Source organism: Dipteris shenzhenensis, chromosome 18 (genome assembly GCF_047967505.1).
Source record: "Dipteris shenzhenensis isolate YYH24624 ecotype China chromosome 18, Dip_SZ_1.0, whole genome shotgun sequence".
Lineage (NCBI taxonomy): Eukaryota > Viridiplantae > Streptophyta > Polypodiopsida > Gleicheniales > Dipteridaceae > Dipteris > Dipteris shenzhenensis.
In genome coordinates, this window is record NC_141613.1 from 8626831 (window position 1) to 8654413 (window position 27583).

Sequence of the window (27583 nt, forward strand, 5' to 3'; positions counted from 1 at the left end):
AGGTGCGGGGGGGCTGGCAAGGAGTGGCACGGGAGGCGGGGGAGACGGAGGCGGGCTGGAGGGGAGGGGAGTAGAGGTGGGCTGGAGGAGCAGCTTCGGGAGCAGGGGCAGTAAAGTAGAGCTCAGCCACACTTCTCATACATAGCTCCTATGAAGCCCTTCTACTTGCCCCCTAACCCAACAAGGGGCTCCCTCCTATATAGCCTCTACCCCCTAGGTCCCCTAGGTTGTTCCCTACATTATCTCCCACAACCCCCTTATGGAGCCTCTTATGCTTCCCAACCCACCCCATGTCACCCCCTGTACCCGCTATACCTCCTACGCAGCCTTTAAAATCCCTTGTATATTTCCCCCTATAATCCCCCTATGTAGCCTACATTAGAAACTGAATTCACACACCCCTACCGTTGGGATAAGAATGAGACCCTCTGTAAGTTAACCAAGCATACCATGAGAGGCCCAAATACCCTGTAGGGTTGAAGTAGCATGGTCTACAATCATGTCCCAAAAAGAAACGACAAAGGAGGATGCCAACCCATCTAAGCATGGACTATTTCCCTCCTAAAGGGAAAAAGGTGCAATCCTAAATTCAACTGGTTGGAGAGTACCAAATGGGATTTTACTTCGGCCCACCTCAAGTCTCCTTCCTCCCCTTTTAATAGTGCTATCCTGAAGGCTTGGGCAAGCTTCAAGAGTGCCCTTCAGAGAGTTCCCCCTTCCTCTCCTAAAGAGATCCATAGGTAGGTTGCCATATTGAATGATAGCATACTTGATGAGCATGGCAAACCACTTGGTACCTCTCACTACATGCATTGGTCTAGGTCAGAGAGGAACCTTGCCTCTACTGTGGGATTCCAAAAAGCTTTCAAAAAACTTCCAGAAGACCGTAAGGCTCAATTAGTAAGCAATCTCAGAGGGAGTGCAGGTAGAATTCAGCAATTGATGCAATGATTCCTCTACAGATTATTGCTTTTTGTGGTGTAGATGAGGATGCCATGGTTTTTAATGTCCTTGCAAGAGGAAGGTGAAGGTGCATGGTGGAGAGGGAGAGAGAGAGAGGGTAGGCTAGGGAGAGAGATAATGATACTCAAAGAGAGACAAATGAAATGGAAATGAAATAGCAAGAGCAATGAACAAAATGAAAGTCCTCACATGTAGACCAAAGAGCTTGTAGGCTTGATACTTGATTGTTGTGACAAGTGACAAGTACAACTCTCATATAGAGCGCACACACACACATATGAGTACCAATGAATACGGGATGACTCCCAATGTGACAGGTGGCATCCATAGGACACACTACACTAAAACTCACACTAGGACTGACTCGAACAAATCAAATTTGACTCAACTTGACTCCATTTCCTAACACCTCCCCATGGAGGAAAGGTGACTGACTACTGGAATGGAACAGAACATGACAATGACGGTCATCGAACTGTGCAATGACGGTCTAGAACTAGACATGGCTCCCATGCTAACTTAGAGGCAAGTGAGCATGGCTCAGAGGCTAGTGAACATGGTATAGAATTAGAGGCTCACCTAGCATGGCTCAGAGGCTCATCATGCATGGATGCATGATCAACTCAGAGGTCTAGGAGACCAATGCACCAACATCTTGGAACTCACATGCCAAGTCTAATAAATAGCTAATGAGGAAGAAGGAGCCACACGTGACAAATATAAAATCAATACATCATTTTAGGAAGACTACCAAGGCTGAGAACCTTTATTGACCCCAATCATAGAAAAGAAAAATATATTTCATTCATTTTATGCATAGCAAGGGCATAGAACCCGTAAATGACCTCAAGTAGCAGCTATACATAAGAGTGCACATCCTGATCCGAAGAGTGAAGAATATGGCGAGAATGCCCCGAATGATATGTCGATGTCGGCCATGGGAGCAGTTACAAGGAGAAATCACATGATGACTCTCAAAATGTCGCGATTTGAGTCACCAAGATTGGAGTAGAGCCTCAAATTTGAGCAATTATGCCCAAAGGAGACAAAATGCCCAAATGAATGTACCAAATAGTAATGAAATTACATCAATTTTGGGAAATTCCCAAAATTTTACATGTCAGAGGCTTCAATTATGCCAAAGAACTGTAAAAGTCAACAAAGCGCTAAATTCTGGAAATTAGGTTTTTGTCAAAAATTAGGGTTTTAAAACATTTAGGGCATTTCGAAATTTGTTGCAGTAAAGTGTCCTAGCAACACTCAGGAGCCCTATGATCATGAAAGTCCCAAACAATAATGAGTATTCAAGCTGAAATTTCAAAACTCAACTTTTAGGTCAAAAAACACAGTTTTGACTGTTTTTCTCAGGTTTCAGTACTGGAATTGCTGTTCAGAGTGTCATCCAGCAGAAATAGAGGTGGGCGACTGTAGAGATAAACATAGCAGCTGAAAAACAACCTCAACCAAACCGTAAATCGTCCAAAACAGTGTGGCAGCTGGTATAGAGGCCACGAACTTGTTGAAAAAGGAGTCTAGAGTTAAGTTTTCGCGATGAAGAGATCCAAGACCAGTATCTTCACCAATGGCAGTAGCTCCAAGCTTGATTTTTTTGAAGAAGAGCATCTCATGGAGAGGCTAAGGGTGAGAAGGGAAAGGTAGTAAAGGAGGCTCTGATACCACATGAAAGTGCATGGTGGAGAGGGAGAGAGAGAGAGAGAGTAGGCTAGGGAGAGAGATAATGATACTCGAAGAGAGACATAATGAAATGGAAATAATATAGCAAGAGCAATGAACGAAATGAAAGTACTCACATGTAGACCAAAGAGCTTGTAGGCTTGATACTTGATTGTTGTGACAAGTGACAAGCACAGCTCTTATTTTAATTTTTTTTCAAGAAAAGTACTTGATTAAGTATGAATAAAAGCCGTAGAGCAAGCTCAAGTGCGGGAGTACATCATGTCAAGCATGAGAAAAAACAGCTTAGAATGAGCAAACAAAAATCCCAGGTGGTGGCTGAAAATGCCACCTCATCCCTGAAGGAGAGTCAGAGAAGAAAGGACAATCCTTCCAGACTCTCAGAAAAGCAACCCTCCTAGCAGTAGCAGTCCTGGAGGTTCCTTGTATGTTCGCCCAAATGGGCATCAAAGTGTGTATAGTATCTGCTGGCCATAGTTTGAGAAGGGTGAACCTGGGAGTCCTCCAAAGCCTCTGTACATCTGGCTCTCCAAATATGCCATGCTGTAATACTAGCCAGAATCTCCCAAGATGTGTCTACAGAAGCGTGGGGAGCTCTGAATGGAGTAAACGGAACATTCTGGAGGGAGCATGACTCCACAAGGTGTCGTCGAACAAAGAAAGATGTGTCCGTGTCATGTCCCTCGAAGAAAGCCTGTGGACCAATGAGTGAAAGCACAACTCTTATATAGAGCGCACACACACACATATTAGTACCAATGCATATGGGATAACTCCCAATGTGACACATGGCATCCATAGGACACACTAGACTAAAACTCACACTAGGACTCACTAGAACAAACCAAAACTGACTCAACTTGACTCCATTTCCGAATAGAAGGCTGTCTAGATCCACGCATGTGTTTAATTAGAGGTTGCATTTCAATCTATCAGGATTGTTGGTCTTGTGGATCATGGTTCAGACTCAGAGTGGTAGATAGATCCTCAACCGCATCTTATTACCTTGGGTGCATGGAGATTGTGGCTTTATGGGGGTGTTCCCATAAAGTTTTTGCAGTGGGATCCCAGGGACTAGAAGTGGATTGATGAAGGGCACTGAGAGAAGAGCCTCCCCTTCTTTCGTTACACTGTTAGCAATGCCAAGAGAATTCAGCGGACTTGTAGAGGTTGGAGGTCATCCAGATCTCATCATTGGGAGGGATTTGAGATTTATGCTGACATACAGAAGTACTTTTGCAAGAGACTGTGGAAATCTCTCAGAAATAGAAACATCACTCTTTTTTGGGCTTTCTATTCATGGGGGGATTGTAGTGAACCTATGGAGATCCAGGTTCGGAGCCAACCCTACTTGTCCTTCTTGCCATTTTGTTATGGAGTTAGTTCAGCATTACTTATAGGATTGTATGAAGGCAAGGATTATTTGGAGGGGGATAATCCAAGATTCTCAATACTTTTGTCCGTTCCCCCTTCTTCATGAGTTGGGCTCAGTTGCTTGGCACTCTCTTTTGGGGCCTCAGGCCTTTTATGATGGACATGACTCTTCTTGGGCCTTATCGATTCGATGCCACTTAGGTGAGCCATGCTCTTCAGATGATGTTCTTGCCTCACCATTTAGAGCTGTGCATGCCTCGGTGGACTCTTCATGGGAGGTACTGGCATTGCAGCGTGGCTTATCTGGAGAGCTAGATGCACAGAGGCATTGGATGCATCCCATGTTTACTCTTCAACCACGAGAGCAAGCTCAAATGTGGGAATACATCATGCTATGCATGAGGGGCCTGTGGAGACTCAAAGAAGAAAGGAGATCCTCTCCAAACTCTAAAAAAGTAACTCTCTTGGCAGTGGCTGCTCTGGAGGATCCCTGCATGCTCGCCCAGATGGCCATCAGAGTGTGTACTGTGCCGGTCCAAATACTGGCCATAGCCTCAGAGGGGTGAACTTGGGTACCCTCCATCACCTCTGTACACCTGGCTTTCCAAATATGCCAAGCTACAATGCTAGCCAGAATCTCCCATGATGTGTTTACTGAAGCATGAGCAGCTCTGAAAGGAGTGAAGGGAAGATCCTGGAGGGAACAAGACTCCACTGAGTGTCACCGTACAATGAAATCCGGATCTGGATCATGTCCCTCGAAGAACACATGAGGGCCAGTAAGAGATAACCATGCTACTGAACCCCAGGTCATATAGAAAGGTGTTGTATGAAAGATGCTGAAAATCCTAGCAACACCTTTCCAGATCGTCCTTGCCCGTCTGCACTCCCAAAGGCAATGTTGTACTGACTCAACTGCAATGTGGCAACAAGGATAAGTAGGGTCAGGCCCGAACAACTTGGATCTCCATAGGTTCAGTGCAATCCCTCCATGAATAGAAAGCCAAAATAAAAGAGTGATATTTCTATTCCCGAGGGATTTCCAAAGCCTACGCCAAAAGTTTTTTCGCACAACTGCAAAAATTTGAAAACTATCCCAATGAGGGGCTTTGGAGGGCCTCCAACCTCTACTGCTGAGCTGAAATCTCTGGGCATTTCTGACTGTATAATGAAAGAAGAGGATGCTCTTCTCTTGGTGCCCCTCATTAATCCATTTCCACCACCCTAGGTCCCACTGTAGGAATCTAATAGGGGAACCACCGTATAACCAGAGTCTCCAAGACCCTAGCGTAAGAAGAGGAGGATTAGGATCAAGATACCACTGTGAGTCCATGCTCCACTCCATGAAACCTGCAATCTTGACAGGTTGAAAGGCAACCTCCAAAAGAATATCATCAAAAGATCTGGTAAGTCTAACTCCCGATTGAACATCAAAGACAAGGGTATCCTCATGTGCATCCCGTAGGACAATAACCTGTAAAGGAATGCCAGCCTTGAGAACACTCCCCACCAAGTGGACTCTGTGAGATCGGCATGTCATCTGTGTCTATCTCCTTTGCCGGAATCGCTACCTCTATCTACTATATCATGCACTGACTGCACTCCCTCTGAGGTGGCCAACTACTAAGAGTCTTTGATCCTTTGGAAGTCTCCTAAAGGCCTGCCATGCGCCTACTGTAGAAGCAGGTTCCCTCTCCCATCTAGACCACTGCATATAGTGTGACACTCCAAGTGGCTTTCCATGGTCATCCAATATCGAGTCATTCCACATGACATGTTGCTTGTGAATTTCTTCACGAGAGGTGGGTGGAACTCTACGAAGAGTGTTTCTGAAGCTGCCCCAAGCTTTCAGAATAGTAGCCATGAGAGGGGAAGGGGGAGATTTGAGATGGGCTGAAGTAAAGATCCGTCTGATGCTGTCCATCCAATCTCCCCCATGAGATGGAGTACAAGATTGACTGGTGCGTGAGAAGAAATCTTTCCAGGGCTCCTGTCCAGGCATCAATCCACGTACTACGAACTTGCATAGCAAGGCCATACACTACGAGTTCAGCTCAATAATATTGAGACCTCCTTTTCCTGTGGGGAGGATGAGGGTCTCCCAAGCCACCCTAGCTACAACATCTGAGGTGCCATCTAAACTGCTCCATAGGAAGTTCCTGATAGGTCTCATGAGCTGAGCAATACAACCTCTAGACCTGCACCAACAAGAGAAAATGAGCCAGGCAGTGGCCAATAATACCTAGTTCACAACCACAACTCTGGAAGCAAGGTGGTAGAACTCCAAAAGATGAGTTTCCTCCTGATACTCTCCAGCATGGGAGCAAACTGCTTTGCTGGTGGAGAGAGCCCCACCCCAACTTGGCATCCCAGATATCTGACGGAAACACCCCTCTGAATCCAAGTGAACCCTATGTCATTCCCCCAGTCTAGAGTGTCCTCATTATTGATCCAAAAGCCATTGGATTTGTTCCAATTAATGTGTGCACCTGCCACAATGCAAAACAAATCCAACGCCATCCTAAATGAGGTAAGTGTTTGTTGAGTAGCATCCAAAAAAACAGCCAAGTCATCTGCCAACTCACTGTCTAAGGGCCCATCCTCTAGCCTCAATGGAAACCTGAGCCCTACAATATCAGCTTGAGCTCTAATGTAATAGCTCATAGCTTCAACCACAAATAAGAACAGAAAGAGGGCTAGAGGGCATACCTGGCAGAGTGATTTGGTAATCTCAAACCTGTCCCCCCTGACTCCACCAATAAGAACCTAGCTGTGGGCTGACCTGTAGAGGGCTGACACCCCTCTGATCCATGCATCTGAGAAACCAAAGCGAGTAAGTGTGCCCTCCAGAAAGCCCCAGTCTACCCTGTCAGAAGATTTCTCAAAGTCCAGGAGTAGAATGGCCAGCTTGCCGCCAGTACGCATGGCCCAATTAGAAGCCTCCCAAAATGAGAAAATGTTGTCAAAGATTCCCTTGCCATGCACAAAGCCCGTATGCATATCATGGATAAGATCTAGTAGAAAGGGTTGCAGACAAAGGCTGATAGCTTTTGCTAAGATTTTATACAAAGTACCTAGCAAAATAATCGGTCTCCACACTGAGACACTAAATTCTTGCAACCCCCTTTCGGAATCAAATGAATGAGGTCCTCCGGAAGTGAGTTTGGCATCTCATGAGTAAGGTCCAGGTCGGGTGGAGCTATGAGGCGCACTCGTGGACCTTTAAGGTCTTTTCTTCTTTCTTTTCCTTGGGCAATATCTGGCAAAGTGCCCAAGGGTCCTGCAAATCCTACACTGATCCTATCTCCTTGCAATGTCGACTCTCTGTCTGAAGAAGGAGCCATCTGGGCGTGCTAAAGCATAATGTGGTCATCCGAGAGGTTAGGGTCAGAGGTAATGACACTAACACATGGTACCCCATCCGACCTGACTGCCTTTGCTGCTAAGGAAGGCATTCCAGGGAGAGGGGGGATTGGTAACCATCCCAAAGGCAGCTCCAATGGAATGCAAAAGTCAATGCTAAACCTGAGGAAGGCCAGGAAATTGGATGAAAAGTGACGTCGTCGAGCTATCCTCCTCGATAGGATCAAACCCCAATGAGAAAGGGGCCAAAAAAATCCTCGTGGAGCTCAGTGCTAACGGACTAGCTTGAAGCACTGTACCTGCTACCTCCAGGGAGTCAAAAACAACCTAGGAGAATGCTCGTCCAAGAAGACGAACATCTGTGAGGTGCCCTGAGAGGTCTCCAGGTAGAGCGGAGAGCATCTAGTCTCACTCTTTGGCCAGTACATGGAGACACTATACATACATTGATTGCCACTTGGCGAGCATGCAAGGGTCCTCTCGCAAAGCTTCTGCTAAGAGTTCTATGTTCTTTAGAGAGTGGTGGGGTTTCCCCTTCTTCTCTCAGTCCACTACAGGGTTGAGATGGCATTTTCAGCCTCAACCTTGGTTGTTTTCCACCTCTTTCTGATGTGTTTTTTTCCTCATGCATTGAATGATGTATTTCATCTTTGAGCTTGCTCTCGTGGGTTTTGTTCATACTTAATGGAGGTCTCTTTTTGCCCAAAAAAAAAATCAAGATTTTTAAAAGGTGCATCAAGTAAAACTCTCAATTAGATCTCACCAATGTTGAATAGCCTTCCAAACTCTAAGTCTAACATCATCTCTTGCAAGTGTGTCATTGCAGAAAGAAGGGAGGAGTAAATATCAAAAGCAATACATAAGATAGCATCAAGTTCTTATTGTAAAACCCCTGTTACAGTCAATAAGCATGGATAGGCATCTGATGGCTCCTATTCGATCAACAAGAATGAAAGCGAGTGAGGCAAAGTGTGAAAAGCATCATCTATCAAGAATCTCTGCCACTGAACAAGAAAAGAAATACATCCCAAGAGGCTCTCCCAAGAGAGTGAAGGCCACCTTCCGTTCCCCCTTTTTTTTGGTTTGAAGGAAACTCCACCCGTGTATCTGCAATTGGTGCCCAAAGAAGTTCTTCTCGAAAAAGGACATGCTCCCCTATATTGTTGGGGGTGTAGAGGTCGAGAAGACCAACCTTGTGTCCACTAATAAGAAGTAAATCCATTCTTCTCTAGAGGGTGTGATAGTACCATGTCCAACCACAAGGGGCAAAAATGCATGTTGCCCAAGGAAGGAGACCAAAAAGTGTGACCAAAAAGCAGTTTACTTGACTTTGCACAGTCTTTAACATCCAGCTTGTATTCTTGAATAAAGATAATGTCAAGAAGATCCCCATAACACGTGGATAAATATGATTACAAATCAGCTGCCTTCAGCGAACGATGAGGAATCCCTGCATATTCCAATTAACAATCCTCATCGATAGGAGGAAGAAAATGGGGAAACCTTACCCAACCTGGTGGCAATAGAAACACCTCCCTCCTATGAAGAGCATCTCTTGGGAGTAGTAGACGAGGAAAGTCCACAGGGGATGTGACCCCCACACCTATGGAAGTGGATGCTCTATTGATAGGAACTAGAAGAACACTATCACCAAAGGTAGAGGGCAGCACAAAACTTTTCCTCTCCAAAATTAGCCAGAGGAGAGAAAGAGCTTCTTTGAATCAAATACGGCACCAATGTCCGTAAAATCTTTGCCTGCAAGAGAGCTGCCAAGCTAGGTGCCACATCCTTCCCTCAATCAATAAGAAGTGCATGCAATACTAAAATGGAAGGGGGCTGCTTGGAAGGAGAGGGAGGGCCAGGATCCAGAGAAGGAGCTGAAGGAATACCATCAGTGGCCTCAACTAAAACATGGTCAGGAATAAGAGAAGGCATGTCCTGATCTGCAGATGGTGGAGGAGCACCAACTTAACTGCAGATCCTGTTGAGAGCTCTCAAAATCCACATCCTTTTGAAGTTGCAGCAACTTTTCTTTGGGGAATATGCGTGTTCTCGCAGCTGACGGGGATGAGGATTGGCTGAATGGGTAGCCATTTGCCAATCGAATGTGGAAGGTGGATTCAAACAAAATGAAGATCTGTCTTGTCACTTTGAGAAAAAGATAGGATAAATGGAGGGGTTGAGAGGGGAGAGAGGCATGAGGGGAGGGGCTGAGAGGGGAGAGAGGCTGAGAGGGGAGAAATGCTGGGGGGAGGAGCCGAAAAAGGAGGGGGAGGAGGTGGAATGGGCCGGAATCGGAGGAAGGAGAGAGGGAGAGGGGTGAGGGAGAGGGGGAGGAGGGGAGGCAGAGGAGGTGGAATGGGGAGGGGGAGGAGGCTGAAGGAGAAGGCGTAATGGAGAGGAAGAGGAGGGGAAGGAGTCTGAAGGAAGAAGCAGAAAGGGGAGGGTAGAATATGGAGGGGGAGGGGTTGGAATAGGGAGAAGAGGAGGCAAGGAGAGGGAGAGAGTGGCGGCGGGAGGCAGCATTGCAGGGGAGAGGCAGCAGAGTGGCAGGAGGGACAGTAGGTTTGGGGAGGCAGCAAGGCACAGAGAGAGGAAGCAGGGCGGGGGGAACCAGCAAGGCGAGGCAGGGTGGGAGGGAGGCAACAGGGGGTGACGGGGATCTGAGCTGCAGCTTCATTGTCTCAGCTCTCCCTAATTTTCACTCGCTTGAAGAAAAATTCCACCTATTCTTAGAGATTGAGCTACTACTTTTTAGTACTAAATAAAAGTTGGTTAGTAAAAGGAATCTTTTCATGTAATCAATCATCGTTTTGGTTTAAAATAAGTTTGGATCAATCTCAAATACAAAGACAATACAGTACTCATTTATAATATATCGATCCTTTTATCTAAGACAATTGTCAAATGAAACTTGAACAGGGAATATCAATGAGATACGAGTTCAAATCACCATGCAAATGGAAAATGGAAATTTAATTATACAATTACCAGAGAACAGCACAACCAGTACGGAGGTCAAGCAAGAAGATGACTTTCATTGGAATCCAATTTCTGTAGCTGTCATTGAAAAAGGATTTTTCATCGTCCAAGGGAAAGGAATTAAGTTTCAAGCGTCTATACCTGAATGCAACATAGCTCTAAATAGTATAAAATACAATGTAATTTTCTTTTTCACTCTAGTGTTTTGATTTACTCTGAGCATTGTCTATTCAATCTATTTGTCTTTACTATCAGTGGTCACATTTCGCTCATGGTGCCCTTCAGGGAGAGGATGTCCTTCATTTCATGATGAAACAAATATAAACAATACTTTTTGCGCAAAAAGTAGTGCTAGTTATATTACTTGAAAACGAGAGTACAAGAGGGCCTAAAGGCCAGCGGGCTGCAATCACAAAATGGATTCAGCCCGAGGAGCCAAAATGCTAATTACAAGCCTCTCAGAGCATAATCATCGGAGAGTGGACAAACAGCCACGGTGGGGGGGCGTAATGCCACTGAAGACTCTGAGCAGAGTGCTGGGAGACAGCTCCCGGTGGTCCCAGTCGCGAAGGAAGCGCCGTCTCTTTTCCTTCCCTGCCTGGGACTCCCCCTGAATCTAATCCCACTGACCCTTGAGCGTGTGAATGATCGTGCTCCAAATGTCTGCTAGGGTCTAGGTAGCAGAAGAAGCCTGATCTCCTACGGTGTCTGCGCGCATCTGGAAGTCCAGATATGCCAGCGTGCAATGCTCCCTATGATCTCTCAAACTGGGTGCCGAGTCATCGCTCCTGCATCTGTCTCTGTCAGGTGCCAAGGGAAGCTGTCCATGTATACCCAGGTGGCCTGCGTGATGAAGAAGACTGGATCATCTCGGTGCTGCACCAGCAAACGTCTCCCCAAGTGATCGGTCCTAGCTCGGGTGCAGCCCTCGCGCTAAGATCCCCATGACTCCCTTCCAAATTGTCAGCGCATGCGAGCAGCTCCAAAGGCAGTGCTTCAGGGACGACTCCTCCTGAAAACACATCTGGCAGTGCCCCTCTTGCCCCATCTGCCTTAGCCAGCTGCCAACTGGTAGCCGCTTGTGTGCCACCATCCAAAGAAAGTAAGAGATCTTCCTCAGCCGCCAGCTTGCCCAAAGAGTCTTCTAGAATGTGTGAAGAAAGACCAGAGATATTTCTTGGGCATACCAACTATGTGCCTGTGTGGGTAGCCCGTGCTGGAGAGCCCCAAGAGCATGCCTACCAGTACGCGCACTGTAAGAGAAGAAGGGGGCAGGGTTCTCTGAGGTCTCCAATGGTGGCCAGCGCCACTCCCATGGGTGCCACTCCACCTCTGTCAAGGAACGGCCCTCCCATATCCAAAGTCTCCAGTCCTGGTCCTGCATAAGCAGGGGGTCTATATGCCATGTTTTCCCTTGCAGCCCTATGATGCGAAGGCGCTGCCAGGGAAGCTAGGGGTCGATCACGGCCTCTTTGCTCTGGAGGCGGCTATCATCAGCGACGGAGAAGAAGTGGATCGAGGAGTCCAAGAAAAGGCCTGCAACCACCAAAGGAATGCCCCGGGCTGTGAACTGTCCTAGCCACCTCTCATCTCCCGGGAAGAGCTGTCTGGCTGGTGACCATGGGAATCCTCCAACCTGCAAGAATGGCAGCATCGATCTCTGCTTGCCTAGCCTGGATCCCACGTGCTGTACCTATTGTTGTTGCCAGCTCGCCTGGGCTCAGCAGGCTGTAGACGTCCCTCCAAACCCGGAGCGAGCACGCGGGCCCACACGCCCAGAGCGCCCAAGGGATATGGGATCTCTCTCCAAGCTGGCGACCTGTATCATTTGTCACCTGGTTGCTCCAGATCAGGGGTTGTCTGTCGATCTCCTCTCGGCAGCTAGGGGGAACCTAGGAGAGGCTGTGTCGCAACTTCCTCCAGACCGAGACGAGGCTACGGAGGAAGGGGAAACGGGGCTGAGTCAATGGGGAAGAAGTGAAGATCCACCGGATAGATGGCTGCAAATCACCCCCTCTCTGGGGGGTACACGCGCTGAGACCATGCTGAAGCAAGAGCTTCCACGTTTGCCCTCCTGGGGTCAAACTGCGGATGACTAACTTGCCAAGAAGTGCCTGACTCTGCAGTTCTGGATCTATGATGCCAAGGCCGCCCTTTGTATGGGGGAGAATGACCGTCTGCCAGGCGACCCGGGCTCTGGTGGTGCCAGAACCATCTGAGCCAGACCAAAGGAAGTTCCGCACCAGTCTCCTCAGCTGGGCTACACATGATCTCGAGAAACACCAGCAGGAGGCCACATACCAAGCGGTGGCAAGAAGTACCTGGTTGACCACAAGGGCCCTGCCTGCCAAGGATAGCCGAGCCGTGCTCTAGAAGGCTAGCTTCCGTCGTATGGAGGCTAGGACCGGTAAGAACTGCTGAGCCAGCATGATGTCCAGGCCTACCTGGAATCCCAAGTAACGTGTCGTATGTCCTCTAGGGATCCAGCGAAACCCCAGGAAAATACCCCACTGTGAGCTGGCTCCCGGATCTGTAAGAAAACCAACTGACTTACGCCAATTGATTTTCGCCCCAGCGGCTAGGCAAAAAACCTCTAAGCTGCACCCTCTCCCTCAGCCTGTCCCTCCCTCTCTCCCTTGCCCTCAGCCCCTCCCTCTCCCTCAGTCGCTCCCTCCCTTTCCCTCCTCCCCTTCAGCCCGCCCCCTTCCAGCCCGTTTCCTCTCCTCCCCCTCTCAGCCTGCTCCCCCGCCCCCTCCTTGCCTCTCCGCCCCCTCCCTGCCTGCTCCCCTGCCCCCTCTCTGCCTCTCCGCCCCCTCCCTGCCTCTCAGCCCGCCCCCTGCTCCCCCGCCCCCTCCCTGCCTCTCCGCCCCCTCCCTGCCTGCTCCCCCGCCTCCTCCTTGCCTCTTCGCCCCCTCCCTGCCTCTCAGCCCACCCCCTGCTCCCCCACCCCCTCCCTGCCTCTCCGCCCCCTCCCTGCCTCCTCCCCACCCCCTCCCTGCCTCTCTGCCCCCTCTCTGCCTCTCAGCCCACCCCCTCCTCTCCCTCTCCTCCCCCTTCCCTTCACTCCCTGCTCCCTCTCCTCCCGCTCTCAGCCTGCTCCTCGCCCCCTCCCCGCCCCTCCCTCTCCTTCCTCTCCCTCTCCTCTCCCTCTCAGCCCTCTCCCTCCCTACCCTCAGCCCGCCCCCTTCCTGCATCTCCTTCCTCTCCCTTTCCTCTTCCTAGCCTACCCCCTCCCTCCCTCTCAGCCATGCAAGACCATTGGACACTTTGCCAGGGATTGCCCCAGGAAGAAGAAAAGGCCCAAGAAGCCTTCTGGTACAGCTACCGCCCCTTGGCCTCGACAGGGGGGATAGGGGGGTGGTATAGGTCCACCACTTGCTCCTCGGTCTCGACAGAGGGGTGGTACAGGTTCAGCACTTGCTCCTCGACCTTCGCATGGCGGTCCTCCTCAGGATGGTGGTGGTTCAGGTCCAGCACCTACTCCTCGGCCTCGACAGGGGGGTGGGACAGGTCCATCAGGTGCTCCTCGACCCCCACCTACCTCAGGGGCACGTGACGCTCTCTAGTGGGTTCCGGCACGTGTGCAGATCCCTCCTTCAGTTCACGAGGATACATTAGTGGACTCTGCTTCACCTCGAGCGGTCCCTCCAGTCTCACCTTGCATAGTCCGAGACGCTGAAGCTTCGACCTCCTCCCCGGTTGCAGCTTCTTCCCTAGATCCAGTGCTGCTAGACGCTCTTCTTGAGGCAGTAGAGGTCTCCGCGGCTAGGCAGACACACGATAGAGAGCAGTCCTCACTTCCTCCCTTGGATAGAGGGAAGGGGATGGTTTATACTATTGATCCTCTTCCCTCAGAAGGAATCCTTCGCACTCCGGTGTCTGGCTTGCTCCACAGGAACTTGTTTTCAGCCCTGGCAGATGGTTCAGATTTCCCAGAGGAGGAGTTTGTGCCCGCTACTTTTGGGGAGCCAGTGATTGGGTTTCCTGTTGACAGGGCTTCTTCTTCAAGTGGCAGGGTTCTTTCCCCTGGTTATTTTCCGCCACTTGGTCCCATCCCTCCCTCCTCGAGCAGGAGGTCTTCCCCTGTTGAGGTGTTTGTTTCCGCCACTAGGTCGGGTAAGGTGTTACACTCTACATCCTCCCGTCGATGAGGATTATTAGTTGGAACATACAGGGCCTAGGTGGCATCCCACATTGCCGCCGTAGACAGCTGATCCGGGATCAGCTTCATCCAGGTGTTACTGGGGGTTCCATTGATATCTTATTTATTCAAGAGCACAAGCTGGATTCTAGAGATTGTGCCAAGTCAGGCAAGTTGCTTTGTGGCCATACTTTTTGGTCGCCTGCCTTGGGCACCAGGGGGGCCACTTCTATTTCAGTTTCGCAGTCGGTTCTCCCCTTAGTTGTTGGACACGGAGTCATTATTCCCTCTAGAGCTTAGTGGATTATTCTTTTGATTGGAGGGTGTAAGGTTGGTTTCCTTAACCTGTATGCCTCCAACATTAGAGGGGAACGTGTCCTTATGTGGAAGACTTTGCTCTCCTGGGCTGCCATTGTGGATTCATGGGTGATTGGAGGTGACTTTAACATGGTCGAGTTACAGTCAGACAAAAAAGGGGGTAGAGAAGGCAGACTTCACTCTTTGGAGAGAGTAGCTTGGGATGCCTTCCTTTTTCACTTCTCTGGCAGAGATACTTGGTGTGATGATGCCTTTCTTATTCAGCCACAGTCCCTTCCATTCTCTTGGTCAAACAGGAGGCAGCAGATGCCTATTCATGCACGCATTGACAGATTCTATGTAGATGATTGGGCACTAGACAGAGGTGGATCGGTATGCATTGCTGCTAGGGTTTCCACTTCAGACCACTTTCCTGTTGTGCTAGCTATCTCAGAGCCTCACTTGAGAGGCCGGCGGTCTGCGAGAATCAGGATTCTAGATGCCTTTTACACAGAGGAGGACCTTACAGAGGCAGCCCTGCAGATATGGGTTGCTCATGTCCAGGGTGGGCAGCCATATCCATCACATGTAGCTGCTGCCCTCTCTGGTATTAGCGACTTCTACCGCTGAGTTGCTTGTACCAGGAGACGAGATATTCTCAGACGTGAGATCGGTGTTCTCCAGCAGTTGGCAGCTTTGCAGAGGGAAGAGTAGAAACGGCCTTCAGATGCTTGGATTCAGGAGCACCTTGCTGCAGCAAGGGCTCATCAACAGTTATTGCTTGATCAGAGAGCAGAGTATGCCTTTCATGCACGGGAGTCCTTCTGGATTCAGATGGGTGGTAGAGTCAATAAACACTTTTTCTCTACTCTTGGCCCTAGACATAGTAGAGAGAGTGTATCCCAGCTTATTGACTCACATGGGGTTTTACAGACAGAGCCTGATGATGTCTTACGCATAGCTTCAGATTTCTATGCCACCCTTCTTACTGCTGATCCTGAGACACATGATAGAGAGGATGCTAGACAGGCTATTTGGCAAAGCATCCCTGTGTTGGTGAATCCGGGTATGCATGTTCTACTCGATGCACCTTTCACCAACACAGAGTTCAGGACTCCACTTTCAGCCCTTCAGAAGGGCAAGTGCCCAGGTTCGGATGGCCTCACCCCGTCTTTTTTTATTGCATTTTGGGATATGATTGGAGACTATATTACTTCAGCCCTGCAGGCCATTTGGGACTCTGGCGAGATGCCTGGGTGGGTTACAGAGGGTCTCATCCACCTTATCCCAAAAGGATGTTGCAGAAATTTAGTGTCCCAGTGGAGGCCTATCACACTTCTGGGGACTTGTTACAAGATTTTGACCAAGGCTATTAGCCTCCGATTGCAACCACTTCTCCCTGATCTTATTCATGACACTTAGACGGGATTTGTACATGGCAGAAGCATTTTTTATAACATTTTTTCTTTCTGGGAAGCTTCAGAGTGGGCCATGCAGAGTGGCCAGAATCTTGCCATTCTACTTTTGGATTTTGAAAAAGCTTATGACAGAGTAGATTGGGGTTTTTTGGAGGGCACGCTTCTACGCTTTGGCTTTACTGATGCTTGGATCAGAGGTGTTTCCTCTTCGTACAGATCAGCCCAGAGCCAAGTACTTATTGGTGGGGTAAGGGGTGAGAGATTTCAGATTTCGAGATCAGTCCGCCAGGGATGCCCCCCAGATTGAGGCAGCCCTTCCAGAGGTTTCGGTAGACATAGATGATATGCCACTCACTTCCTCTACTTGGGCAGGTACTTTTTCGAGAGGCGGTGTTCCGCTTCAGGTTTCGGCCAGGTTTCGACCTTTCGAGATGCACAGGAGGATGCTTTGGTTTTTAGTGTCCAGGATGGTGGCAGATTGCTCAAGTCCATAGAGGACATCTTGCTTGAGTCTGCTTTTCAGCCTATCAGGGTTGTAGGTCTTTTGGTGCAGGGATCAGATTAAGAGTGGCTCCTAGACCCAGATCCCCGGCTACTCTCCACCGGGTCTTGGAGACTCTGGCTCTATGGGGGAGTTCCCATCAGGTATTTGCAGTGGGACCCCGGAGAGTGGGAGTGGATTGACACAGGGAATCGAGAGAAGAGCATCCCCTTCTTTCGTTACACGGTCAGTAATGCCAGGAGATATCAGCTTAGTAGTAGAGGTTGGAGACCTTCCAGAGTTCCTCATTGGGAGACTTTTGATATCACTGCGGATCTACAGAGGTGCTTTTGGAGGAGACTCTGGAAATCCCACAGGAATAGAAAGATCACTATCTTCTTTTGGCTTTCTATCCATGGTGGGATTGCAGTGAACCTTTGGAGGTCCAGGTTCGGAGCCGACCCTACATGCCCTCGATGCCTTTCTACTTCAGAGACTATTCAACATTGCTTATGGGATTGCAGACAGGCGAGGAAGATTTGGATGGGGGTAGCCAGGATTTTCAGTCACTTTGCCCACTCCCCATTTTTTATGACATGGGGCTCAGTGGCTTGGCTTTCTCTTACAGGACCTCAGGTTTTCTATGAGAGAGTTGACTCCTCTCGGGCCATTTCGGTTCGACATCATCAGATTGAGTCCTGTTCGTTGGATGTGGTACCACACCTTCCTTTTACAGCTGTACATGCCTCTGTGGATACTTCTTGGGAGATCCTAGCGTGCATAGCATCCTAGCATATCTGAAGAGCCAGATGCAAAGAGGCTTTGGAGGGTACTCAGGTTCATCCCTCGCACACATTGGCTAGTATCTGGACAGACACCGTACATACTTTGATGGCCGTATGGACGGGTATGGAGGGAGACTCCCGTGCAGCCTCAGCTAGGAGGGCTTCTTTCTTCAGGGAATGGAAGGATTCTCCTTTCTTCTCTGAGACTACTACAAGGTTGAGGTGGCACTTTCAGCCTCAACCTTGGTTGTTTTCCACCTCACTCTGAGGGGGTTTTTAATTTATCCTTATGATTTCATGATGTATTCTGCTTTGAGCTTGCTCTCGCGGGTTTTTTCTCTTACTAGAAGTCTTTTTCTTGAAAAAAAAAAAACCCCTCTAAGGACAGTCTCACTCACTCCAGTGACTCGATATCATCCTGCACATATAGGGTTGTGTCGTCTGCATACTCGGAGTCCAGAAGTTCTGCATCGTCTCGAATAGGGAGACGCATCCCGCGAAGACCAGTGGTACGGGCTCGTAGGAAGTGGGTCATGGCCTCCGCAAAAAATAGGAAGAGGTAGGGCGCAAGCGGGCAGCCCTGATGCACCGAGCGATCGAGGGTGAATCTCTCCCCCATCCTACCGCTGATGATAACCCGGCCGACCTGTAGATGCTAGCAATACCTCTGATCCACTCGTCCGGGAAACCGAACCGAGAGAGTGTACCTTCCAAGAAGGACCAGTCTACCGTGTCGTACGCCTTCTCAAAGTCAAGGAGGAGTATGGCAAGGTGCTGGCCACTGTGCTGGGCCCACTCCGTCGCCTCTAAGAAAGTGAAGATGTTGTCCAAAATGCTGCGATCTTAGACAAAACCAGTCTGGGTGTCATGGATCAAGTCGTGTAGCAGGGGGCGGATGCGGCTACTGATCATCTTGGCGAGGATTTTGTAGGCAGTCGGGAGGAGGGTGATAGGTCGCCACTGTCTGATCTCCTGACGGTCCCCCCCTTTGGGGATGAGGCATATCAAGCCTGTCGCAAGGCTCTTTGGCATCTGTCCGCTGGAGAAGATATGCTGGAAGGCTGCGAGCAAGGGCCGGTGGACCTACTCCCAGAAGGTGGTGAAGAAAGCTCTAGAGAGGCCATCCTCACCTGGGCATTTCTGCCCATCAATAGCGCTCACCGCATCCTGCATCTCTGCCACGGTGAAAGGGGCGAGAAGGGAATCACTCATGCTAGGCTGCACAAGCAGCAGTGTATACCTCCACTGTATACCTCCACACCTCCTCCCTGCATAGGCGGCCACGAGGGTCTGGGGGCTCCTGCTGGAACAGGGATCTGTAGAAATCTATCGTCAAGTCCGGACCTCGTCTAGATCTGTCCCGACACTACCATCCTGCGCTCTAAGAGATCGGAGCTGTTTTCCTGCTGACCTCTGGCCATGAGTCCTGAAGAACTCTCTGCACATCCTGTCGCCTTTCCTAGCCCAGAAGGACTTAGAAGCATGAAACGAGAACTCTGAGCGTCGCTGGGTGATCTCCTCTAGCATGGCTCGGCGGGCTCGAACCTCCTGCCGTCTGAGCTCCTCAGAGCCTGGAGAAGACTGTTGCATCCGCTAAATCGAGGCGAGATCTTGTCTGAGACCCCTCTCCTTCGCCCACCACTGCTGCCCGACTTGAATCGCCTCTTGCTGACAGATGAGACTAGACTCGGCAAGCGCCTAAGCTACCTGTGCTGCCATATTCCCCATGGGGTTCCAATCCTGCTCCCACAAGTCCACTATCGTGCTGCGAACCGCTGCTCTGGAGTAGATGGAGTCTGGGATCCGGCATGAGCGTGGAGGTGAGGAGTGAGAGGTTGAGTCCAGGACTAGGATGACTGGGGCATGGTCTTGGAACCCATCCTGACTCCACCTCTGCCAAGCGCCCAATCGCTGACATAGCAACGGTCCAGCCACTCCAGAAGTCTGCCTCCCTCCCTCCTGTAACCCCACGAGAAGTCCAGACTCCCTGTCCATCTGCGAAAGGAAGGTTCCCTCCAGCTGTCCCGACCTCCCACTACGAATAGGAAGGAGTCCCAATCTGCATGCTCCCCCTGAGTTATACTGAGGAACTTTGGGCCCCGTCCCTGTTGATCCTCTAGGGTCTCAAGGTTGTTGAAGTCCCCTCCTACAATCCAAGAATCCATCTTTGGCAATAAGTCTGTCAAAGAGCTCCAAAAAGTGGCTCTCCGGTCGGTCGGGGCATAGATATTGAGGATGCCGATACGGGATCCCTCAATATTCAAGCCCACCCAAAGCGCACGTCCTGAGATCAGAGTGCCAAAACCACACACATGCTGAACTAGAGAAGCGTCGATGGAGGTACAGACACCCCCGCTTCTCCCCTGCTCGCCAATCGAAGGTTCCCAGTAGGTGGGGGAGCGTCCTGTGAGGACCTTCCCACAAATACTGGTATGAGAAGCCGAAAGCTTGTGTTCCTGCAATAGGAGCACATCTACCCTTCCCACCAAGGCTGGCTGGAGCTCCTGTCTGAGCACCATCTTCCTCGAGCCGCGGGTTCCTGATGACTGGAACCCGTTGACGTTCCAAGAGATAATGTGTATACTCATGAAGAGGGGAGATGGGCCACAAACAGTTGTCTGCTTGCGGTCGATGTCGAGGTGGTCGAAGGATGTCCAGTGTGCAGACGAAGGTGCTTCTGTGAGGGTTTCGAAGGAGAGGCTGGATCATCAGACCCATCCTCTAAAACCTTCAACAGAGGGGAGAGGCCCCTCGTCCCATGGTGGTAAGCTCTCTCTAACCAGCTCGACGCCTCTGCCAGGGAAATACTGTAGAAGCCCGCTACCTCTGAGGTCCTCCACAGGCGGAGCCCTTCCGCGTAGACCCACTCCAGAGGCGGCCGAATAATGACCAAAAGGCGGAATCGTTTGGCATTGTGGTGCCATCTCAGACGAACATCACTCTCCTTCCACTGCTGCTGAAGAAGCTCCGTTGCTCTGCTACCGATCCAATCCTGCACCTGCTCCTAGGACTGATCTCGAATCGTCTCCCAAACATTTTCATTCGTCCATTGCTCATTCCCGTCACTGGTGATAGTGAAGGAATAGCTAGGACCATCGTGGGGGCAAGGACAAACACCTTACCCTCCGCCCCCTTGCGGAGGAAGAAGATGCTGATGTCTAGGCATGCAGGGAAGGAGCCAATACCCGCTGCATCCAAATAATCCCAAGGTCTTGCTCGGTAAAACTCCAAAGGTAGAGCTCTAGGAGTAGGCCTTGGGTGTGGGGACGAGGATGACGAGTCTGAACCAGAGAGAGGGGTGCTGGCTGTTGAACAAGCTGGAGTGGTGCTGGCCTTCTGCGGGGAAGGGCCTCTCCCCTCCGCCAGGTCAGGAGGGATAGGCGCGGGGGAGGTCTGTGCTGGCTTCGGGGCTGTAGGTGGCACAGGTGGAGAGGGGGGTTCCCTCTGGATCATGCTTGAGGAAGAGGGGAGTGGAAACCACCGGTGCTAGGGGGGCTCCTGGAGGGGGTGGAGGTCGGGGGACCGAGGAGGAGGGGGGAGGGGGCGGAGGGCGGGGTGAAGGATGAGGGGAGGCTGGCTGATCTTCTCCTTCCCTTTCTCCTTCCCCTTATCGGGCTGCTGCTGATTGGTGACCACAGGGGGGGGCTCTTGCTGTAGATGGGAAGGTTTTTTTGTCGTGCTTTGTTTCCTTTCCGTTTTCTTTTGACCTTAGTCCAGCCTTCCCCTTCGGGAGGGGGTGTCGATGCCTGGTGGGGGGGATCTTGAGTTGCCTGGATGGGGGCCTTCTGTGTCCCCATGAAGCGAGGGCAAGAGCGCGCCTGGTGCTCAAAGCCATGGCATCTCAGACACTGATTTGGGCGACCAGTGACCATAATGCGCTGCGTCAATGCGCTGCGTCACCGCACCTGTGTCCGTCTCGATCTCAAACTCCGAGGGGATACTCTGCAGATCTAGGACTGCCACTTTGACACGTGGCACCCCTTGGGCTGCCACCGCATCAACGTAGGTGTCCTGCATGGGCCAGCCAAAGTGCACCCCCAGGTCCTTGATGATCGGGCGAAGCTCGGTTGCGAGGCCTGGGAAAATGAGGGTAACTGGATGGCGAGGAATGCGGAAGCGGGCATCGAAGTCCGCTACACTGAAACCCCTATACCATGGGACCATAAGGATGATCTTCCCACCCACACAAGTAGGGGATCGCCTGACCATATAGCTCGCAGCCTGTGCTGAGGAGAGCTTGAGCCAGAAGATACCACGTCCCATGAGTGCAACCTCCTCAATGTGGCTGACCTCAAGGTAGAGGGTGGATTGCAACCAGTCCCTGAAGTCTGCTCGTGAAGGGGAGTAGCCAATGACTCTCCCATAAACGGATGTCTGGGAGAAGTCCGTGGAGGCCTGCTTCACCAAGGAGACCTAGTGCTCTGTCAGTGTTACGCGGTCGGCTGATGGAGGGGGGGGGTCCGTCTGGGCCACCGGGTTCCGGGCTCTTGGCCGCCATACCGCACTGACAAACTGCGAACGCTCCAAGTCGGGGGAAAGAGAAGAAAACAACAGAGACGAAGGAGGGGGGGAGTGGTACGGAGGCGGGGGGGGGGGGGGGGGGGCAAGAGGGAGGGATGGAGAGGTACGGGGAAGGGGGGGGGGGGGGGCAGCGCAGCGCAGGGAGGGGGAGAGGAAGAGGGAAAGGGAGGGGGTGTGGCAGCGCCGCACGAGAGGGGGCGGGGAGGAGAGGCGAGGAAGGAGGGGGGGGGCAGCATTGCACCGCAGCGGGGGGGGAGAGGAGGGGGCGGGGGGGGGTGGTAGCACAACGCGAGGGGGGGGAGGAAACGGAGAGCGGAGAGGGGAGGAGCGGAGCAGCGGGGGGGGGGAGGGAGCAGAGAGCGGAGAGGCGAGGAAGGAGGGGGGGGGGCAGCGTTGCGCCGCAGCGGGGGGGGCGGGGGGGGCGGTAGCGCAACGCGAGGGGGGGGAGGCGGGGAGGAAACGGAGAGCAGAGAGGGGAGGAGCGGAGCGGCCGGGGGGGGGGGGGGGGGGGGGCGGGGAGGGAGCAGAGAGCAGAGAGGGGAGGAGCGGAGGGGGGGGGGAACGATGGGTGGAGGGGGAGGAGAGGGGGACGGAGGGCCGCGGCGGGAGGCGACAGTGAGGGAGGAGGGGGAGGGGAGGGGCCGTGCAGCGCGAGGGGGAGGTAGACGGGAGCGAGGGAGGGGGGGGCGTTCGCAGGAGCTACATACGTCGAGACCTTAATATAAACAATACTAAGTAAAATTATTTATAGTTTGGAACTATAAAAGACAATGTATGGTACATTAAATGCCAACGTATGCTTGAGTGATTTTGTTGTCTTGGTTGCCATACCATTATGTGTAAAGGCATGATTTTGAGATAAATTTTTCTCTTACAGATGTTTTCTACTAATACAAGCATCCATCCCTATCTTATTGATGAAAATTCTAGCAATTTTAAAATCGGATTTTCTATGGATGGTTGTCTGAGCTGGGGGCTTGTTTTCTTTCAGAAGTATTACTGAAGGCAAGAGGTTAGTGATGTGAGAAGCTGTCCCCCCCCCCCCCCAAAAAAAAAAAAAAAGAAAAAAAAACTTCTATTAAGTATGAATGAAACTCCAAGAGCAAAGCTCAAAGGAAAATTACATCATGTGAAGCTGAGAAAACAAAATCCCAAGTAGGGCATAATTAGTCCGAGGAGTGTTTCGAGGTTGTTGCTCCTCCCCGCTCCTATCTGCCCTCCCTCCCCTCTCAGCCACGATCATACACTCAACCATCTGGAGATGGTGCTAGCACTTCAGTTGCACCCGATGGTCCTGATCCTGATGTTGATGATTCTTCTTCAGACAGTGACACAAATGCCTCAAGCTCATTTGAGGAGGCAGAGGATGACGATGACGAGGAGTCCATGGAAAAACAGACCCTCCCCTCTCAGCCAGCCCCCTCCCCCTACTCTCAGCCCCCTACCCCGGCCTCTTTCCCCCCCCCCCCTTCTGCCCCCCTCCCCCTCCCCCGCCATCTCCCCCAACCCTCTCACCTCTCTTCCCCACCCCATTCTCCGCCCTCCCCCGCCCCCCTCAGCCCTCTCCCTCTCCCCTTCCCCCTTTCCCCGCTCCTTTCCTCCATCTCCCCCGCCCCCCTCAGCCCTCTCCCTATCCCCTTCCCCCTTTCCCCGCTCCTTTCCTCCATCTCCCCCGCCCCCTTCAGCCCCCTCCCCCTCCCCCTCCCCCGCCCCCCTCAGCACCCTCCCCCTCCTCCTCCTGCCTCCTTCTGCCCTATCTCCTTTTGCCTTCTTCTGTCCCCTTCTGCCTTGCCTTCACCCTCCTTCCGCCCTTCTGTGCCCTTCCCGAGCTTCTCCTTTCTCGCAGTCTAGAGCGGACGGAGTGTCATTGTGTTCGAGTCTTCACACCACAATTGGCGATGGACCATCCTTCAGCCAATCCTCGTCCGTTTCCTCTTGGTCGAGGCTTCTTTCCGGTGGTTTTTGATTCTCCGGACACAGCAGGTACAATGCTCGAGGCTAGTCCTTTGGCACTGAGCTCCGGGAGGATTTTTTGATGCCCTTCACATTGGGATTTGATCCTGTGGAGGAGGATAGCCGGGTCTCTTCACTCTTCATCAGATTCCTCGGCCTCCCTCAGGTTTACCATCGACTCTTATCATCCATTGGAGCCTTGTCACCGACATCCCCACTCTCCCTGGCATGCCTTCTTCATCAGCAGAGGCAAGCAAATTGAATGGGGTGCCATGTGTTAGGGTCATTGTCTTTGACCCTAACCTTGCAGATTACCATATCATGATTTAGTGTCCAGATGGCTCATTCTTCTGGTAGAGAGTCAAGATCATTGGGAGACGAGACCAGTGTAGGATTTGCAAGACTTCTGGGCACTTCGCCAGAGATTGCCCAAGGAAAAAGAAAAGACCCAAAAGGTCTATGGGTGCAGCACCTTGGCGGCACCTACCTACCACTTCTTCACGCGCTACTGGACCTTTCACCTCTCGCCTAGGACCTTCAACCACCACAGCCTCTCATCCTAGACCCTCTTCTTCAGCGCGACCAGGACCCTTAGCACAACATTGTCCCCCATTGGGTTCCAATCAGAGTTGGTACTCCCCCTCCACCTCAGGAGGATACTCTTGGCGCCACAGATTCATCCTTACAGGCAGGATACATCCCTGTCTTGGTTCCTAGTGTTGATGTGGTTGCCCCTGTCCCCTTAAATGGTTATCAGGAGGGGCTACCACCTGTGGTGAGAGTTAGTGCCGACACCCATGTTATTGCTCAGCACCCTCCACTTCAGTAGCCCCCTTCCTCTTATGCGTCTCTTTCTTCACCTCTTGATAGAGGCAAGGGGGTTATGCTTCTACTGCACCATCTGCAGGGATCCTCCACACACTGTCACCAGGCTCGTCACTCAGGAATTCCTTCGCAGTCTTGGCAGACTTGGTAGAGATTGAGTTAGACGAGGAGTTTGTACCCTCTACTTTTGAGGAGCAGGTTATCGGGATCCCTTTGAACTGAGATTCCCCTTCAGCAGGTGTGGGAGTGATTTCCTTAGTTGATTTCCCTCCTCTTGATAGGTGGAGTTTTTCCCAGGAGAGGGTTGTCTCCGCTACCAAGTTGGGTAGGATTTTTTATCCGACCTCTTCCACTCATTGATGAGGATTGTGAATTGGAACGTTTAGGGCCGTGGAGGTGTGCCGCATTGCCGCTGTAGATAGTTGATTCATAACTAACTTCATCCAGGTGTTACTTGGGGACACATTGATATCCTTATGCTTCCGGAACACAAAACTGGATGTCAGAGATTGTGACAAGTCGGATAAGCTTCTTTCAAGTCATACTTTTTGGTTGCCTACCTTAGGCACCAGGGGAGGTACTTGCATTTATGTCTCTTCTTTGATACTTCCCTTGGTGATTGGACATGGAGTCACAGTCCCCTCTAGAGCTCAGTGGATCATTCTTTTCATTGGTGGGCATAAGGTTGGCTTTTTCAACCTGTATGGCCCCAATTTGAGAAGGGATCATGTGCTTCTATGGAAGGAGCTGCTTCCTTGGTCCCCCATTGCAGAGTCTTGGATTGGGGGTGATTTCAACATGGTTGAGATGTCCACAAACAAAAGAGGGGTTAGGGAAGGTGGCATTCATTCCCTAGAGAGAGCAGCCTGGGATGCCTTCCTATTTTAGTTCAGTGGCATAGATGTTTGGTATGATGATGCTTTTCACACTCAGCCACAACTTCTTCTGTTTTCTTGGTCGAACAGGAGATTGCAGATGCCTTGGATTGATAGATTTTATGTGGATGATTGGGCTCTGGATAGAGGTGGGACAATACGCATTAGCACTAGGGTGTCCACTTTTGACCATTTTTCTGTTGTCTTAATGATTTCAGGGCCTTGGGTGAGAGGCCGTTCTGCCAATATCAGGAATCCAAATGCCTTTTATGCAGAGGAGGGCCTCAGAGAGGCAGTGTTACGACGGATTTGGGTATCTCACATGCCGGGTGGGCAGCTATCCCCTTCATATGTAGCCGCAGCCCTCTCTGATATTAGCAACTTCTATCATTCATTTGCTCGTGTCAGGAGAGGTGAGATTCTCAGGTGAGAGATTGGTATCCGCCAGCAGCTAGCAACTCTTCTAAGGGAAGAGCAGAAAAGGCCTACAGATGCTTGGATTCAAGGGCACCTTGCTGCAGCAGTCATTATTAGATTAGAGAGCAGAGTATGCCTTTCATGCCAGAGAGTCATTTTGGACTTGGATTGAAGGTAGGGTTAAACGATGGAACAATCAAGGGAGGATAGTTCGAATGTGATACGAGTGCAAGAGTGATGTGAATGAGCAAGATGCTAAAGTGGAGCGCAATCACAAGAGTCAACCTTCAACATGAATGAAACATAACTCAAGCCACATGACACAAGGTCCGTTGTACTAGGTGAAGGGGGATGAAGAGAGGGACATATGAAAATCAAGAGAACTTGGAGTTGCATTAGAGATGAAAGGAAGCATAACAATGAAAATACACCAACAAGACACCATCTTGATATACCAAGCGAGCTTGTGACTCAATCCTTCCTCCCACTATCCTCTCCTCAATCATCAAATACCCATCCCCCTTCTTCCCCTCCCCTTCATCCCTTCTGTTGCCTTCTCCTTGCCGAGAATCTTCTTCCGTTCTCCCAATTGGTGATGTCTTTGTCTCCTTTAGCCATTCCACTGTTCCGACTCTTGATGGCTTCAATCACTTGTAGCTCGCCGACTCCTCCCAGTCGGTAAAATAATTACCCTATGTGGACCTCCCGGTTCGACTGCTCCATGTGCAATGCTTAGTCTTCTGACTCCTAGTCGGTGCGGACTCAACTTCTCCATGTGCAGCTCTTGGTTGTTCATCATTAGCACAAGTAACCTGCCTACCACCATAAACAGGTTTGATTTCTTTAAACCACTCTTTCTTGTGACTCATTTGCTTAAATGCACCACTATCTGGATACCAAGTATCTATGGCAACAAAGGAAGAATCACCGGATGAAGCATGAGGAGCATCATATGCAACTCTGAATCCCCCCTAGCACCAAATCTGTCCTGAAATGTAGTAAATACAAAATCCTCTCCCTCTGTTGCAAAATTTGCATGAGATGGTGAAGCATTTGCATTCTCAGCTGGCGCAACATAATTACTACTTGTGCATTGCCTCTTTTTCTCATTGGCAATCCGTTTTTCACACTCGGCAATGTAATGACCAGGCTTCTTGCAATAATTGTGTCCGCCTTTCGTCACCTTTGCACCTTTGTCTGCATTCCCTGCATTTGTGTTTGCATTTTCCTCCTTCTGAACTGATGGGAATTGCTAGTCTTTTTCTGAAAATGACGTCTTGTAGGCTAAAATCTACCCTTTCCATAAGTGGTAAGTGCTTGCTCACCTTGAGCTTGGATATTTCTTCCACGCAGCAGTTTGCTCCTGTGTTGGAGAGCATCAGGAGGAAGCTCCTTTTTTGGAGCTCAGCCAAGCTGAATCTTGCCTCTAGAGTTGTGGTGGTCAACCAGGTCCTCTTGGCCACGGCCTGGTTTGTTTGTTCTTGCTGGTGCTA

The 27583-nt window shown here is 50.7% G+C and overlaps 1 protein-coding gene across 1 annotated transcript in view; it reads left to right on the plus strand.

Annotated features, from left to right (window-relative positions):
• The window catches only part of LOC147890762 (protein GAMETE EXPRESSED 2-like), a 334794-nt gene that overhangs the window by 279260 nt on the left and 27951 nt on the right, over window positions 1-27583 (plus strand). Inside the window, exons 13-14 of the mRNA XM_087389820.1 lie at window positions 985-998; window positions 10332-10556. Coding sequence (XP_087245946.1) covers window positions 985-998; window positions 10332-10556 — 239 coding nt within the window. The remainder of the gene's footprint in view (window positions 1-984; window positions 999-10331; window positions 10557-27583) is intronic.